This window comes from Amblyomma mixtum, chromosome 9 (genome assembly GCF_055824585.1).
Source record: "Amblyomma mixtum isolate Tamu chromosome 9, ASM5582458v1, whole genome shotgun sequence".
Taxonomy (NCBI): domain Eukaryota; kingdom Metazoa; phylum Arthropoda; class Arachnida; order Ixodida; family Ixodidae; genus Amblyomma; species Amblyomma mixtum.
The window spans coordinates 86,385,158-86,404,130 of record NC_143020.1 but is presented as its reverse complement, the minus strand read 5'-3'; the positions used below and the strand labels follow the sequence as shown (position 1 = coordinate 86,404,130).

Genomic DNA, 18,973 nt, shown 5'->3' with positions numbered 1-18,973 from the left:
TATCGTGTGGTGAATTTTATACCCTGTTGTGTTTGCCACTGTTCACTGGTTTATTGGCGTCCTTTTGGCTTTGCTGAAGAGTACACTATGATTCCTTGTGGTTTGTCATAAGTGACTGTGTTCATTTGTTGTGTTCATTTAGCATGCATTCTGACATCTTCCATTTTATCTTGCGGCCTTTTTAAGAGCAGGTTATTTTTATCTGTATGGTGTATATTGCAACAATGTTTGTTTTAGTTTTCTAACAATACTGAATGTTGATCTGCACATCTGGAGGTTGTGTATGGATTTCATTTGATGGTGGTGTGGGCTTTGATTTGTCTTTGAGCTGGAAATTGTTTTTTATTATCTGAAGCCATTTAGAAAAATTGGCCTATGCTTTTTCTTTTAAGCTGTGTGCTCTAGTGATGCTATGCAGTAAAGCTTAGCGCAAGACAAGATCCATAGTGTCCGGTTTTGAGTTTCGCCCGACTGGTTCCCTTGCATCACAAAATGTCCTTAATTTTAAAATGAGTATAGTCTGCTGTGATACATTTCGTTGTTGTCATCATCAGCTCTCACACTCGTTGCTGTTCGATGATCTCATCACCATGGTCCCAGGGATGGACTTCTTCTGTGCCATCCATGGTGTTAGAAAAGCTGGTCACCTTAAACCTCTCTCAAAGCAGCGCATTGAGAATTTCGGTCACGATAGTTTCTTCCCTTTTTCCCCCCCTGGTTTCTTGTCCCAAAATTGGGGATGCGGGTGTTGCAAAAGGAAATGAGATATGCTCTAACTGCATTTAAGACCGAGTAGTGTGCAGTTTTCTATGTGCTTCTACTCGTATAATTGCACTCTTGGAGATGGTGGAGGCAGTACATCATGCTGGGCATATTGGCAACATTCGTGGGCAGCTGTAAACTGGGTGTTTTTGCCAGTAGCCATGCTCTGAGTCTTTTTTCCTGTGCGCAGTGCAATGGCTATAAAAGGTTTAATAGAAAATAATGGCTCTTTATATGTTTTCTGTCATTAAGCATGACTCTGACTAATTAGTTTTTAAGCCTCTGTTGGCAGACTTGAACTGACCTTCCCATGAAACCAGAAAATATGCTAGTTTGTCAATGCAATGGCTGTTGGCTAGGTTCTAATAGGTCTGTAAATTTATAGGCAATTGTCTATTTTTCGTGGGTGTAGGTATAGTAATCTGCATACAGAATTAAAAGTCAATGATGTTGCTTTGGTACTCACTTCTTCTCAATCTCTTCCTACTGAATTTGCACAACCTGGTAAAGCTGTTTTACGAGAGTGTATTCAGTATTCATTGTGTCATCCACATGACACCACATGAGCTGTTGCACGTGTAATCTTTTGTCTTAGTGAATGTTATCGGGTTTTCACATGCAGGCTTGAGCTCCGGGGATCACAAACATGGTGTACCTTCTGGACAGAACTCATCAGGTTGGTGTCTACAGTTTTTCTCCATATATGCTTTCGTGAAGGTTGTCTTTTGACAGTCAGCGTGAAGGATACGGAAGCATCAGTCTGCAGAACTCTGCTGAGTGACAATATTGGCCTTCGATATTCTGGAAAGTTGTGCTCTTTGAAATAACAACTTTTTACCAAACTGTCACCCCTGTGAGTTCTGTGCAATGATGTAAAAACTTCACAGGGTTTGACGTCTCCTGCGGCTGTTAGCCTTTAGCCTTGGCCCTCTCTTCAACACTGTCCAAGAGGCAAATAAAGCAAAAGAAATGGCATTGTCCTATGTGCTAAGCATCACTAATTGCTATTCGTGGAGTTATTAAGCACACCTGGGTGGACTTTGGACACTGTCTGTCGTGTGTCGGGACGTGGCCCCACGTCTTCCTCTGTGGTTTGCGTTCCTGCGATGCACCCTTCCACGGCTGGTCTCGAGGAGGGGAGTGCTGTGTGACCCTCCCTAGTTAGTTACCTTAACTAACAAGAGAGGGTGCCTGCGTTGCACCGAAATGAGTTCCACAGGTTGCGTGACTGCTACGCACAGGCGGGAGAGCACTCTCTCTTGGGCTAAGCAATTTGTCGCGAATGTTCGTTTCGACACGGCGCTCCACTCTCCACTAGTGCAGGGACGCTTTGTGGTGGGAACATTCTCCCGCCAGCTCGTTCAGCCTTGTTTCGGAGTTTCCCCTTTGCCCTGGAGTTAGCAAATGTTTGCTTGTAACTGTGCTGCTCAGTTGGACGTCCTTGACTCCTTAGTGTATCTTGCTAGCTGTCATTATTGTTGTAGCTATAAATGCCTGTTTATTTCAGCCACATTGTCATTTCTTTGTTCCCTTAGAGCAAGGCCCGCTGTTTTCAGCGTGTGCTGAGTAGCGTACATGATCGCGGAGTGGGATCTGGTGGTTTTTAACTGTCAGGTGCGGTTAAGTGGGGAGCAGGTATTATCTCCCCTTACTAAAACCCCATACGTGATGCCAGTAATGGCAGTTCAAGGGCCAATGGCAGGGACTGGCATTGGTGATGTTTCTTGCGGGCTAAATCTTTTCTTCAACTGCGTGCAGAATTCACTACAGGGACATCTTGTTTCAGTCCTGAATTGTCTTTAAGGGCAGTCTGTTAAATAAAACTTTTGATAAACATTTACATCTTTTGATGCGGGTGTCTTCCACATCCATCATTTATCCCTAACTCCTAATGAACTGTAGATTGTAGGTTCTTGCATTTTGTTGAAAGTACTTTGTCTTATAATGCAGGTTTCGTCTTCACGGAGAGTGGACGTGGCGTACCTCCCGTGCAAGAATCAACCAGTGAAAGTTGTATAGTGAGCCACTGCACGGAATCTGCTCCCTCTGGCAGGGGTAACCACCGTGATAAGCCCGCAAAAAAGAAGCTTGACGAGTTCACCCACTCTAGCAAGGGATTCAAAAAGAGGTCCAAGCTGGTGGCGCATCTCCAAGACCGTACCGTCGACCGCCCATACCATTGTGACCATTGTGGAAAAAGCTTTGCGCGCAAGTTCTACCTAAAGCAACACCAGCGCATCCACACAGGCGAGCGTCCTTACTGTTGTGACCAATGTGGATACAGCTCTGCACAAAAGACCGCTTTGAACGCGCACCAGCGCACTCACACAGGTGACCGCCCATACCAATGTGACGATTGTGGGAACAGCTTTGCCCAAGTGGCCACCTTAATGAAACACCAGCTCACTCACACAGGCGAACGTCCCTACCGATGTGACCACTGTGGTAGCAGCTTTGCACAACGCACCACCTTAATTAAACACCAGCGCACTCACACAGGCGAACGTCCTTACCGATGCGACCACTGTGGTAGCAGCTTTGCACAGAGGACCAGCCTGGTGAGACACATCCGTACCCACACGGGTGAAAAACCTTTTCAGTGCCAACTGTGCCCCATGGCTTTTGCGGTACGTTCAGACCTTGCAAGGCATGTTAGATCCCATAAGGGTAAAAAGCCCTACCAATGTGACTTGTGCCAAAAGAAATTCACTCAAAGGCAAAATTTGAAACTCCACAAAAAGGTTATTCACAAAGAATAGCAGCGGTTGGTGTCCCTTAGTCAAAGTGTTTTGCCAGCTACCATTTTATGTGCAAGCTACCGAGATTCTAGCTGAATACCCTTTGAAAGGTTTTGGTAGTTAACCTGCGTCATATCTTCATTTGTAAGTTTTGTTTACTTTAACGAAGTTTTCATAAAACACATTTATTCCCATAGGCAACACACAGTCACTCAGCCTTTCCTGAACAAGGAATGTGTGTCTGGTAAGCAGGTAAACTTGTATGAATGGAAATAAGATCTTGGCATGTGTGGATGACATCACTTCCTGCTGAAAAACATTATGGCCATGATTTATCACAGGTGCCAATTGTCAGCCTACCTCATTGGAGAGATTTGAGGCAGTAAAAGGGTGTACAAGTTATTTCATTCATTCAGTCTGAGTGGACAAATTTGTGTGATGTAATTATAAAGTTACTCGTTAATATCACTAAATATCATACCTTAGCACCTTGAGTGGTTGCTCAGCACACTCATACTCACGGCCACTTGCACTCACACCTGCTCACTCACACTCACAACCACTCATAGCGACTCTCACGCTCCCACTCATGACCACTTGCACCCACAATCACTCACTCATATTCGCACTCATGACTACTCACAACCTCTCACTCACTCTCATGTCCACTAACACACAACCAGTCACACACTCACAACCACTCACTCGCAGTGACAACTCACTCGCACTCGCAACCACTCACTCGTTCTCACAATCTCACACCCACAACCACACTTAAGTACTGATGTCCACTCTCTCACATTCACGTTTACTCACTGTTTTCTTTGCTGACAACGGAGGGGATGAAAGATTTGCTGCCTTGGCCATCTGTGCTCGTGGCTCCTCTGGCATAGTCTTGGCCGCACAGATGTGGCGAGTCGCCCGACGCTCTGCCCGGCTCTTTGGCCAGTCTTCACAGTTTCAATGATCATAGGAAGTGGTCGCTTATCACTCATATCTTCCATGTTCCGAACCAGTGTTACGCACGTGTGCTTCCGTGCTTGCTGCTGAGATGATGAGTGCCTGTTTAGCATCAGCGCATTTGCTTAGGGACGTTTTCAACGATTTCCATAGGCATGTGCAGGATTCTTCATAAAGGGGAGCCAGGTTTCAGTGCATCACTCTCTTCCCCCAACATCCTCTCCCCTAGGCGTCTATGGTCAAAACGGAGTGCAAAGCTGAGGAATAATCATAAAATATTTATTTCAATGTGTACAGAATATTATTGAGCAGTAGTTTTTACTTTCATGTCCAAGATCGGCAGAGGAAAGCAGTCTCTGCGCATGAGTTTAACAAAGCGCTTCCAAATGAATTTCCATTCCCTCTAAACCACAGAAAATAGGACACATCTGTCTTTTGTTAACCGCATAAAAAAAAGGGCCGGAAAAGTTTGCCTCGAAGTGACCAGGCTAGTACCTGTTTTTTGAATGCAGTATCATGGGTCTTCGGCTGCCGGTATCGTCATAAAACCTGAATGGCCATAACACTGCACTATAAACAATGACAGAACAGATCCGAAAATTAAAGGTATGGGGCAGACCTGGCACCCCCTTTGATGATTAAAGAAGGCAGATTTCACAAGCCCATTTCATTTCCCTTGTTTCGAAGATCGGGCACCACAAATCAGATCCACGCCTTGCACATATGCAGCGGAAGCTTGTATGCAGTTCTTGACTTCGTAGGAAAGCCCGCAGCAGCCCAAATCGGTAACGGCGTAGTTTCGCATACATGGTGCTGACTGGAGCCTCTTCGTGACCCTACAGAAAAACCTTTTTTTTTCGACTCTAGAGAGAGCATGGGGGAGCATAGTCATCAACCCTTTCCTGTTCTACAAGCGCAGTTCAGTGTTCAACATGCCGGCACCCTTCAACCTGTTTATGAAAAACTCCTCGCTGTCAGCCTCCTGTCCTCTTCTCGTCACATTTCTGGCGATGATTATAATGAACTAGAATATCAGTATTCTAGTTCACTATGGCTATGATGTCCGTTGGACGCCTTTTCTATGCTGCTTTATTGGTATCGGCAGTTTGAAGAGCAGCGCTCGCTTGCTTAATGCTTTCAGGCGAAACAAAAACTCTCATCCCTACCTTGATTCTTATTAATGCAAAAGCATTTCTAGGCTATGTCGGCAGGATCATATCACCAAAGCGTGTCCGCAGCAGTTGTGATGTTCTCAGAAAAGGTAGCATTAAAAGAGTGATTGTAATTAAAAGTGGATGATGTGAGGATGGTGCACAATAAAAAAAAGTTATGTCGATAGAATGATTGGTTCATTAATTAGAGCCAGGAATGTCGAAAAAGCTTCGAAATAGCGTGGACGTCCATATAGTGAGTCGACGGGAGAACATCCGTAGACAGCAAAGTCGTGGAAAAATAGGCAAAGGAGTGAAAATAAAGTTTCAAAAGAAATGAAATGTATTTGGTGAGCAATAATACATTGAGCAAAAAGTTTCATATACTTTGATTAATTAATTAATTATCAGCGAAAACCATTGGACAGTTGAATAGGCTGGACAGAAATATAGTAAGTGGAAGGGAAAGCAACCACGGCACCAAATCTGAAAAACCAAAATGGTTGATTGAGACAAAAGAGTGTAATCAGAGTGAATAAATTGATATTTAATTAAAGCATAAGATAATTACGCTAAATAAGTAAATTGATTAACAAACAAAAAGAATGATAAAAATAGTCGACGAGTGCCGAGGAAGCGTCAATGCTTACGCATTGTCCTAATGCGTGTGGCCACAGTGGGCTAATTTTTTACCTTTCATTCGCTTGTACTGCTTTGGTATTGGAGTTTTTTTTTGCTAGAATGAAAAGGTGACAATACCCAGAAACATATTTTAGATTCCTTTCCCGCGTATATAAGAAATAAATTTGGACTGTACGTCCAACCATTCAAAAAGGGTGTGGCCAATGTGGCTGCCTCTTCATATCCACTGCCCAAAATAGCTGCAATATTTCTTCACTATTGGCACGAAACAATGATTTCTGAGCAGAATAAAACATAAATGCTGTCAAATCGGCTATCTCCTTGGCGTCAAGGCATCACCGCCTCATGCTATGCATACAAAAAATAAAAACCACATGCTTGATTTGCATCACTGTACTTCTTTAAGTACATAATAGAAACAAGAACGTCTTGCATTCCTGAAAAGCGCACTTGGTTTTAGCGTCGTTTTCATGCTTCAGCCGAGCGTGTGCAGTTCAATTGCTGGGCCAAGTAGGCCAGGTTCTTTGCGGCCAGGATCTGACACAACTCACAGCGGCTCACTGTACCCACGAAGGGCTTGCGCCCATGCCAGCGGTGAACTACTAAGGCGAACAGCAACGAAAGATTACCGTTCCGGCGCCAGTGTAATCTTCTGCTTCGGTTGGAAATAGACACCGGAATGATGCCTTATGCTGCCTCGAGTGCCCTCGGCAGTGAATATTTACATTCTTCAACTGTCAGCATGAAAATAGCTAATCATACGGAACAAACTTCACTGTCACATGAAGCTTGTCGCCTCTCATTTTCACACGCCACTCATGTCGACTCACATACACTTACACCCAATCATGTCTGCTCATCACTCATGCCCTATCACCACTCATCTCTCTCACTCATTTCCACTCAAAGCCACTCACTCACACTCGTCTCTGCTCACACTAACATCCACTCACTCACACTCACTCCCACTTGCACGCACTACCACTTACTAGTGAGGCGACATGAGTGCACTCATGAGTGAGTGTGCCGACCTATGCTAAACATATGATTGTTTTTATGACAGCACAGGAAAACCAGCTCCTGTGAAAATCTGTTTGTTTATTCGAGCAGTTTTAGCGGCAGGAATGAGTGGCGACAAATAGGTGTCCAAGATCAAAGTGATGTGTCTGGTGTTAGTTTGCAGGCTTTACGAGTGCTATCTGTTGTTTGGAACAAAAAAAAACAAGAGAGTTCACCAACATCTGCATACCATTTCCCAGAGTATTGTTTCTGCTGGATATAAATGTCGTAATATTTGTCGAGGATTATGTCTGTATCATTTTTATTCTTTTTTTGGTTGTTGGAATATCAACTGTTTGTGACCATTTCACTTTGTGCTAGCTTCTTTGTTGTGTTGTTGTTACTTGAAGGAGCCTTTTTTATTTGCGTAAGGTGTTCTTGATAACAAGTTGCAAGGGTCGTGGCTTCTGAAACAAAAAAAATAGTGTGACTAGAGCCTATGAAAAACATTGTAACCTTGTAGTGCATTGTAAAGCTCATAATCTGGGTCAGTTGTGTGAAACTGCTTATTGTGCAATAGTATTTTATTGTAATTTCTATTACAAAATGTTAAATATACGTTCTGGCTGTTTCTAAAACTCATTTACTTGACATATTTTATTAATATTCAAAAGCAGTGCAGTTCTTTAGTTAGCCTGCTTCTTCAAAAAAGCTGCTGCTCTGTTTTCTTGCTGCTATACTTCGAGCTTTGACATACATCGTTATGCCTTGCATCCAGCAAAAACTTCCAATCATCACTCGCTTCAGCACTCAGTGCTGTTCCTGACAACAAAGCTATTTTCTCTGATGACATTGCATTACCAGTGGCACAACAGCTTGTGGTTGTTTTGTTGGTTGCTTTGGAGGAAAGTTTAAACTTCTCATCTTCTCAACGAGTGTACCTTTAAATGCGTTGCAGATATTCGTTCTAATAAAGATTGAGCAGCAAGCTCTTTGGTGAACCCAAAACAAATAACCCTCGTTCGTCTCTGTTGCACGATGTGCACTCTTCCCTGAGCAGGACACCGCTTTCGTGCGGAGTAACTCTGAAAGTTTATTTAGCACAAAACTTGTGCCTGCTAGTGTGGTTTCAAGAGGGTCTGAACTTTTCATGTGCAAGGGTTGTGTTGTGTTTTTCACTTTTACGCATTGTATGTGTTCAGAAAGATTGGGCAGCCTTCAAGAAACCAGTTTTGAAATTCAACTCCATCATATAACTTGTAATTCTGCAATAAACACAAATCATTTTTGGCCATTGTCGTTAGGAAACCACCACACCTGATGAAAAATGCGATTTTAAACTCACTATCAAATGTTTGAAGATTTACGGCATGTAACAGGCAGCTAATTTGCCTAGCATTCTTCATTGCAGGACAGCTTGAAGATGGGTGTTCTGAAAAATATTTCTGCCAATTAAAGAATTGTTCTGATTAGAGGTTGAAATAAACTTTGTATTTTAAAATTATTGCATTGTTTTCAAATTTCAGAAGTTTCGGCATGTACAAGTTCAGCTGTGTTCTCAAAGAAAGAATGATTACAATGCACGTCACAATTACACAGCCGCCGCCGTAGGGGGCCAATTAAAGAATTGTTCTGATTAGAGGTTGAAATAAACTTTGTATTTTAAAATTATTGCATTGTTTTCAAATTTCAGAAGTTTCGGCATGTACAAGTTCAGCTGTGTTCTCAAAGAAAGAATGATTACAATGCACGTCACAATTACACAGCCGCCGCCGTAGGGGCTCAGTGGCCATGGCGCTTAGCTGGCAACACAAAATACGCGGGTTTGATCCCAGCCGTGGCGATCAAATTTCAATGGAGGTGAAATTCTAGAGGCGTGTCTACTGTACAGTGTCAGTGCACGTTGAAGCACCCTACATGGTCAAAATTTCCAGAGCCCTTTACTGTGGCGTCCCTCATAGACATAGTTGCTTTGGGAGGTTAGACTCCCATAAAATAATCTAAACTAGTTACAAAGCCAGCTCTGTATGTAATGCCCTCTAACTGACTGCATAAAAAGCAAATCAAGTGCTTTTGAGTTCTGATGGCTCACGATTTCATGATAAGAGAAAGGGCCGGTAAGCAGCATCATTAAGGTCATAATTCTCACTTGCACGGATCCCATTTGTTTTTTCAGATTGCATACACAAAAGAGGAATCGCTTCTGACTCTGCACAATGCACGAGTGACCTTTTTTTAATTTACACACCACAGCTTTGACATGCTTGATCACCATAGGTGATGTTAAATGAGTGCTCGTACACGTACCGCCACGTTCCCTACATAGCAGGTCCACAGGAGAGGGATCTTGCTGTCAGCCTTGAACCACCTGGTCGTCATCACCATCATCATCAACCTGACTATGCCCACCGCAGGGCAAAGGCCTTTCCCACATCTTTCCATTTAACCCTGTCTTTTGCCAGCTGCAGCTTACGTTAAGGACAACACAGCGAGCTATGGAAAGAAAAATGGTGGGTGCAACGTTAAAAAACCGGAAGTGGGCAAAGTAGCTGAAGGAATAAATGCGAGTTAATGACATCCTAGTTGAAATCAAGAGGAACAAATAGTTTTAGGCAGGGCATATAATGCGGAGGCAATATAACCGCTGGTCCTTAAGGGTAACGAAGTTGATTCCAAGAGAAGGCAAGCGTAGCAGGGGTCGGCAGAAAGTTAGGTGGGTGGATGAGATTAAGAAGTTTGTGAGGATACCACCATGGTAGTTGCATGTGAAATATCCTGTAGTGTAATAGTGCACGGTGCTGGCACCCTTGTTTTGTCAGCATGAGTGCATCACCATGTTGTGGGGCAGGTTTGACCGTTGGTGCAAAGTCGACAAGCAGATGACATATGAGTGCGGGCACAGTTTTAGAATGGATGTACATTGTTGTATGTTAACGTCATAGCAGTGTGATGAGGTGCAGTCGTGCGTCCGTCTCAGTTCGTTGGTAGGCTGCACGTGCAAAAGCTGGCATTGCTCTGTCTAGTGCACTTTTGTGCAGTTCAGAGCTCTATTGTTGCAGTGAGTCACGGAACTGCTCACATAGACTGGAAGACTTTCTGTTGGTTGATCGTGGCAGTGCTGACAGGCACAGAAAAGCTAGTCGTTTTTTTTATATTACAGGTGTGGAAAAAATAATATCTGAACGGATACAATAAGTCAAGCAATAAATGTTAGGGAAACAGTACGAAGGTATTGTCCTCGCTTTATTTATCATGTGGGCTGGTCACATTTTGACACTGGGAGGCTTGGACCTCCTGCACAGTTCTGTTGGTGTGCCTTCCCACATATCACGTGATGAGAATAAGATGGCCTACCACCCCATTCGAACAATCACAGCGCGAAAGCCTGCAGTTTTTGTTTTATCCATTATGTGATACATGCTTAATGCCCACGGCAGTTGTCTCACCGCCTTCACAGTTCTTCTAGCATGAGCTCTGCTATCTCTTGGTAAACTAAGGTATGCGCGAAAGCCCTCTTGTTGGAGAGTCGAGGTGTTGTTGGCAGTGCAAGTAATAGTGCAAAAATCCCACCTATTGCATGTTGCATTGTAGTCCATGCACCTCTGCTGTGCCTATAGCAGAAGTAGTGCCGACAATAGAAGGATCCTTGCTGCTAGGCCAAAAAATAGCCTAGGCATATGAATTCAGTTTTTGAGCTTCGCTGCTAGCCCATGGCGATGCCAACTGGCCTTCAACGAGCTTAAAAGGGTCACTGGAATTCGCTTTCCCTTAGTGCTCCTCTGGACGTCCCATGGACGTCCAGAGGAGTTTCAGGGCTTATTTAGTTTTCATGGGTCATATCTTTTTTTTTATATATATAAGCAGTCTCACCATTTTGACACCAACGGGTGTTCCTCTCATTTACGTCCACTTTGTTCTTCCGGGACACCAAAGCTGCTCATCAGGTGCTGTTTGCTGTTTGGGCAACAGAGTCCCCTCATAGGCTGTTGCGACATTTTTGGCAGTTTTTATTTTTTTAGGGGGAGGGGTGGCATTTCATGCGTCGACCTTGGAATAATTCAGGCATTTCTTGTGGTCTCCTGAAATACAAGTTATGAAGCTTTTACTACCCGTCATGCTATTAAGTAGTGGCCACTTACGTGTCAGATCATGAATTTCAGTTTGTCACTCATTTTGCATCGCCACATCACAGATTTTATACTGTTTATGCTGCCTAATCAAGAAGTAGACACTTCTGTGCACATTAAGACTTTTTTTTTGCATGGTGCTATGTCAGTATAACTACGTTTACTTGGATTCCAATCCCCATACATTGTTTTTAAAATAATAATGCATTTGCCCATTGATCTTTTTCTGAAATTTTTTTATACTAAACAGATATGCGATATTTGACACTATATTCAAAGGCATTTTTTTTTTTCGCATTGGTGTTCAATTCGTATTCAAAAATTTCTATATTTGCACATCCCAAATTTATGTCTACATGGTACACAGGACTAGTGCATCATTAGTTTTGTATTTGATGGCCTGATGACAGTTCATAACAGAGCCAAAAGTAAAAGCTTCTTCTATTAAATTGTAAGAACTTATAGATGACAGCACTAAAGAATGTTGCTAACACAAGTAGTGTTTTTTTCAAGAAGTTTCTCTAAGTTTTTGTGTCCTACTACAAAAAGGTCATATCGTGAAAGAAGCCGAAATAGCACTGCATGGTAATGAGTGGAGTCAGTAGATGAGATTCAGAGGTTTTTCGGGATTAGGTGGCTTAATCTGTCTGGCAGGGTGTACTCTAGATGATTGAGAGGGGCTTTTGTTTTGCTGTGGATGTAGTTCGGGTCACAAAATTGAAGAGATTATGTTTGTCAGTAATTATATCAGTCGACATTTGTCCACGAAGGTGCACTGAAGCCGCCATTGAAGCAGAGTGGCTCTAAATACTGCCGTTTTCTTCTGAGACCTTTGACAGTAGAAGCTCCAGGCTAAAGACCACCTATATCCTCTGCCTGCCGCACATCTGTCTTCATTTTTTTTTAACACTATGAAAAACTGGAATGACTTGCGTGGCCACGTCGTGCTCCTTACTGACCCATCAATATTCAAGTCATCAGCTGATGCCATGTTATGCTTTGTAACCCACTCTCTCATGTAATACCCCTTCAAAGAGCCTTTAAGGTTGTAAGACAGGAAGAAATAAAAATGTCTTTAGGAAACTTTTAAGTAAATCTTTCTTAAGATACACCTGATAAAATCTATTATTACAGAATGAGTCATGGCCACTCCAGAAACGATTCATTGAGGTCACCACACACACGCGCACGCACGCACACACACTGCATTTTCACTGAAAAGTATGGAATTTTGATCAAGCTGAAGAGAGCAAGGATTATAACTTCAATTTGGGACTTGAGTCATATGATTACTTCTGCTTCATACAGAAAGAAAAGTAGAAATAATTTGCTGATTGTTGAGTTTTTACGTTGAAAGCTATTGAAGTTTGATATCAAAATTAAGCAAGAAAATTCATATATATCGAACCCCGTTCGATTTGTTAGCCTGGAGTAATGCTATCAGATGAACCTGTGCTCACTGCAAAAATGACGCATACAACACAATAAATGCCAATAGCCCCCTCTAGCAGAATTTAAATGCCCACATTACAGTATAACTCAATCATAAACCGATATGTTCAGAACAATGCTTGCAAAGTTTGAAGTCAGTTCATTTATTGAGCAGATCAAAATAAAAGGTACTACCTATGATTTTGATGAACAGGCATGATGCTGAGGATATCGATACGTGAACATTGCAACGTTAGGACCATTTGTGGATATCCTCTGCATATTCATGGTTTACTGAGTTTGAAGTCATTTTATGGCGTCTTTGCATATATAATACTGGATGTGCACACTACACAGTTTTATTCTTGCAAAAGAAGAGACATAAACATGTGAGTTGTGCGGAGAAGTGGTCACCATAAACCGTTTCTTATGTTCATATGCAAAGCTGGCCAAATGAGAAAATATTTTGCACTGTTTTATTCTGAATGTCTGGCGGTCATTTCACCCTTGTTTGCTCATTGGAGAAAGTGTGGTTTAGGAAATGTCTGATATCTTTATATTTAAAACAAATATAAAACTCGGCGCAAGCCAACATTATATCTTCTGAGCGATGTTAGCTCTTCATTACAGGCCATTGGATTGCTCGGCCCGCATTTTTTTTTTGTAATCTGGTAGATGTACGGAATTCTATGTTCGTTTGCGGGAAAGGAAAGCTTGCACACTAGGGTAATACCGCCTTTACTTTTTACAACTGCCGAAGTAGAACGAAGTGTCCCTCCAAAGGATCTCGTTGCATAGCGTCACCTTACCGCATTTTCTGAAAATTAGCACGGACAGGAGCTGTATTTTAAAACTGTACACATGTTCAGGTCCTCGTAACAAGCGTTTAGGATAGGCGTGACATGCGTTGTGCGTAGCGGCATCGGGCTGGACGGGTTCTAGTGCAGCGCATTCAACGCATCGGCGGAGTGTAGTTTCAATACAGTGGAGAGGATTCGCCGCGTATGGTTTCTATTCGGGCAGTTAGCAGTGGCGACGAGCAAACCATCGCACGTGCAAATTAAGCCGGATATAAAATTCGGATACAAAATTCAAGCATTGCGCTGCAGCGGGTGCGATATCGAAACGAACGGTTTTGCTTTAGATCACGCTGGAAGGTCACAGCTGACAGCCAGTTTTCAATCAACTATAGTGCAGTGGAGAAGTATCTCCACATGTGGTTTCTGTTCGCGCTGTTCGCCGTGGCGCTCAGTAAACCGTCGCACGTACAAGTTAAGCCGCGGATATAAAATTCAGATACAAAATTCAAGCATTGCGCCCCATCAGGTGCGATATCGAAACCAACAGTCTCAAATTTCGGTTTTGCTTTCGATCGCTTTGGAAGGTCAGAACTGAATGCCAGTTTTCAATCAACTATACCTTGGGCACAGCTCAAACTTTCCTTCATCGTTAATACTTAATTGAGGTTGTCCACATGGTCCTGATATTGCTTTCTTTTATACATCTATTCAAACGTGCCTACGCCTACCATGAGAGACGATGTATGATGGCGCAAGCTGCATCGCGGGTGGCATCAATAATCGCACATATCGTGCCTAGGGGACTTGCATTTCGTGTGTTGCTGGTTGTGACAGTTCCTTCAGGTTCCTCTAGCTGTCGAATTACATAATTTGTGTTGTCGGTCTGTAAGGAGAATAAGACGGAAGGAGTGCGCTGACGTATCCTTGCGGGATGCTGCTGTTTCTGTGGTTCTCCTGGTGGTGCCGGCTTGTTCATCATTGGTGAGGCCGTTCTACGTTGGGGGGTTTTGGCCAAGGCTTCGGTTAAGACGCAGTTCATGTGAACCTGAGGGGGCGTTTCGCTGAGAGATGTCTTTGACCTCCCCAGGTGGAGGGTTGGCCGCTTGGTTTGCCAGCTTGCCAGCCCAAAGCCTGCCGCTTGAGTGCTTCCAAAAAATGGCATTGATGCAATTCCTGTGGCTCTCGTCCCAATCGGTGAGGGTGCGATCAGAATGAATACCACCCAAACGAATTCAACAGGAGCTAAGATCATTGTCTGCAAGTCCTCAGATATCGCTTGTGTAGCAGTCTTGCTTCAGTGCAAAATTTTCAGCTCATTGCCAGTGAGAGCATTCATTCCCGAACAGCTTGCATGTGTCGAGGGTATTGTGCGCGGTATCGACCTAGTATCTTCCCCGCAAGAAATTATAGAATAATTTTAGAATGCAGGAGTTGGAGTCCGCCGGCGCGGTGGCTCAGTGGTTATGGTGCTCGGCTGCTGACCCAAAAGACGCGGGTTCGATCCCGGCCGCGGCGGCGGAATTTCTTTGGAGGAGAAATTCTAGAGGCCCTTTTACTGTGCGCTGTCAGTGCACGTTAAAGAACCCCAGGTGGTCGAAATTTCCGGAGCCCTTCACTACGGCGTCTCATAGCCCGAGCCGCTTTGGGACGTTAAACCCCCAAACCAAACCAAACCAGGAGTTGGAGTCCTTTCAGTCAATCGCTGCAGTAGAGAGGTAAACGGCTCGCATGTTGCTGGCGAATCTGTAATAACAACTTTTGCCGGCTCTTCCTGCCCTCATGAGCTAAAAAAGTCTGGCCGATTGTATACCGTGCAGACACTCTGCAACCGCCCCATCTGCAATGCACCAACTGTTGGCGGTTCGGGCATAGTGGCAGAGCATGCAAGTCAGAGACTTTCTGCCGTTTCGTTGGAGAAGGTCATGCTGCTGATAACTGCACCCCAGAGCAGCCTCATTGCTGCCTCTGCAGCAATAACCACCCAGAAGATGGTGCCGATTGCACAAAACCCAGTAAAGAGCGCAGCTTGTTTAACATCTCCAAAGAGAAGTGGTGCTCCAGAGCTGAAGCTTACGCTCTTCTCAACAGGAAAAAGATGCATACACTAGTCATGTGCGTGCTTCTGTTGGGGACACTGAGTCCAACTTGGCTGCCTCCACTGTCACCAATGTGGAAAATGCTAAACACATTTTCTGAGGTGTTGGCTCAGTTTTTTGCAGTTCAATCTGTGTCACCATCTACATCCGTTCTGGCAGCAACGTCTGCATCTGTTTCAGTTTGTGCAGCTAGTGCTAGCCGCTCGACATCACCTGCTGATGCTTCCAAGGTCCCATCTAGCATCTCTGTTCCTAGCAGTGCATGTCGCCCCGACATCTGCACAACAGATGTCGAAATGTCCTGTCCTACGCAGAAGTGTTGTGCTTCCTTGTCACCATCTAAACCTAGTTCTCCCCAGATGAAAACTAAAAAAAAAACACCCAATTTTCTTCCCCATGTTGATATCCTCAAAGAGGCACGGTGGCTCAGTGGTTACGGCACTTGGCTGCTGGCCCGGATAACGCGGGTTCGATCCCAGCCGCGGCTGCTGAATTTCGATGGAGGCGAAATTCTAGAGGCCCGTGTACTGTGCGATGTCAGTGCATGTTAAAGAACCCCAGGTGGTCGAAATTTCCGGAGCACTTCTCTACGGTGTCCCTTATAGCCTGAGTTGCTTTGGGACGTTAAACCCCAATAAACCAATCAAAGAGGCAGTTTCTGCCTCTTCAATTGGTGAATAATCTTGGCTGGTATCAAAGTGTTACAATGGAATTGCCGCTCCGTACTCTCGTCAATTCCAGTTCTGGAACTACTTATTCACAAACATAACCCTGGTATCATATTTTTACAAGAAAGGTGATTATCACCTTATAAATCATTTTCAGTGAGAAACGTTAGTTTTCAGATCATATCGAAATGCTGGTAAGAGAGGTGGATTTGTAACCATGCTATCTAAACATATGTGTCATCAGGCATCTATCTCTACGAAAATTCTTCTCCCTGACTGCGAGCTTTTAGCAATCAAAAATTTCATTTCCGCAGTGTGCCGATATTACAATTGCTAATGTCTATTTTCCTTCAGGTGTACACAGGACAGACTGTTTAGACAGCTTGGTGGCTGGCTAAAGCAGTGTAGTCATTGCAGGAGGTTTTAATTACCACCATAGTGATTGGGAAAGTCGTGCTGATTCCTGCGGCCAGCTTCTCTGTTTGTGGCTCTCTGCAAGTGCTGTACACTGCTGCAATTCAAGAGAAAAAACTTTTATGCGAGGTGTTGCTCGCTCAGCCATTGACTTGACATTATCAGCAGGCAGACTATAACTGATTGATCAACAGAAGATTCGGGTATATCTAGTGACCACTTTCCTATAACTTTCCCTCTCCGGTTATCTCTGCTCAAAAATAGTTATGTAACCCATAAATTTGTCAACCATGATATTTATAAAAGTTTGATGTCAGCCTCGCCTCTATAGTCAGTACTAGCCGGGATGACAGAGCTCAGCAGACGGTTTCATTTTTGAAAAGTGCAGTAGACCACTCAATATTCACTGTGCACGCAGCGGCCTCTAATAAACAGCCATCTCCTTGGTGTGGCATACCTCGGCACCAATAGAGGTCGCTCAATCACACTCACGGCCACTCGCGCTCACATCCACTCATTCACACTCACACTCATGTCCACTCACACTCGCAACCACTCACTCACATTCCCACTCATGACCACTCGCACTCACAACCACTCACTCGCATTCACACTCATGACTACAAGCACTCATGACCACTCGCACCCACCACTCACACTTGCATTCATGTCGACTCAGACTCACAACCACTCACTCACACTCATGTCCATTCACTCACACTCATGTCGACTCACACTCACAACCACTCACTCACACTCGCACTCATGTCCACTCACTCACACTCATGACCACTCGCACTCACAATCACTCGCTCACACTCATGACCACTCGCACTCCCAACCACTCACTCACACTCACAACCACTCACACTCATGTCCGCTCACTCTCATTCACGTTCACTCACTCTTTCCTTGTTTGCTAACAACGGAGGGGTTGAGAGATTTACTGCCGCAGCCGACTGCCCTCATGGCTCCCCTAGCACAGCCTGTGTCTCAAAGATGGGGTGCTGAGCGGCCCAGGCTTTGTCGGGCTATTTGGCCAATTTTCACAGCTTCACTGCTCGATGAAAGTGGTCACTGATCACGCATATTCCATGCACTGAATGGTACACACGTGCGCTTCCGGGCTTGCTGCTGAGACGATGAGTGCCTGTTCAGCGTCAGCTAAGATGCTTAGAGAAGTTTTTGAACGGTGTCCATATGCGTGCGCAGGGTTCTCCATGAAAATGAGCCATGCTTCAGCGCAGTGCCCCCCCCCCCCCCACCCTCACCCCCACCCCCAACCTTCTCTCCTAGGCCCTTACGGCCAGAGCGGAGCGCAAAGGTGAGGAATGATTATAGAACATTTATTTTCATTCGATGTAATTTCAAAATACACAAGATATTATTCAGCAGTAGTTTTTATTTTAATCTGTAACATCGGCAGAGGAATACATGGTATAGAGAGAATAAGCCGCTGGTTCCGTCACACTTAAAATGTGAACGAAGGGAGGCGAAAAGCTAAGGGTGCTTGCCAGCGTTTCCACAAGAGGTCTTGTCTTCATCCCGACTAAGACAGCCCTCTTGTTGAAACGTTCGCAAGCACACTGAGGCTTTCGGCTCCGTTGTTCACCACGTGAGTACCGGCAGAGGAAGGCATGTCACAGTGTCGCTGAAGCATCAATGTAACATCCCGCTTCCAGAGTAATTTACATTCTCTCTAGACCCCAGCAAATGTGGCAGATTTGTTTTTTTTCACTGTCACAGCAAAAAAGAACCTGAAAAGCTTGCCTCAAAATGACCCGGCCAGTAAACATTTCTTGAACGGAACATCATGGGTCTTCGGCCACTAAAAAATCTGATTGGACATAGCACTGCACTGTAAATTGTGCCGGAACAGGTCCGACAAGTAATTGTATGAGGCAGACTTGGCGATTAGGGGGATTAGGCGACTGGGGGGGGGGGGGGGGAGGGGGGGGTTTGGCGCACCTCCCTTTCTTGGGCGCACGCCTATGACGGTGTCTAAGTAAAAATAATGAATTTGTCTTGACAATAGTATTGGATGGTGTCTAATTACCAATATTTGGTCTTGCTTGACAACGACATTCCGTGACTCTGCATGAACACATTGGAGTCAAATGGCAACTATGAATACTTTTCGCAGCGTGGAAAATGGAGCGTGTTTTTCAAACGATCGAGTGATTTC

The 18,973-nt window shown here is 44.2% G+C and overlaps 1 protein-coding gene across 6 annotated transcripts in view; it reads left to right on the top strand.

Annotated features, from left to right (window-relative positions):
- The window catches only part of LOC149329985 (uncharacterized), a 221,959-nt gene that overhangs the window by 106,605 nt on the left and 96,381 nt on the right, over positions 1–18,973 (top strand). Inside the window, exons 5-6 of one of the 6 annotated variants that reach the window (XM_089560697.1) lie at positions 1,385–1,438; positions 2,713–7,890. The exons of the other annotated variants lie outside the window; for them this stretch is intronic. Coding sequence (XP_089416823.1) covers positions 1,385–1,438; positions 2,713–3,521 — 863 coding nt within the window. The 3' untranslated portion in view covers positions 3,522–7,890. Of the gene's footprint in view, positions 1–1,384; positions 1,439–2,712; positions 7,891–18,973 lie in introns of those variants that run through there. 6 annotated transcript variants of the gene reach the window in all.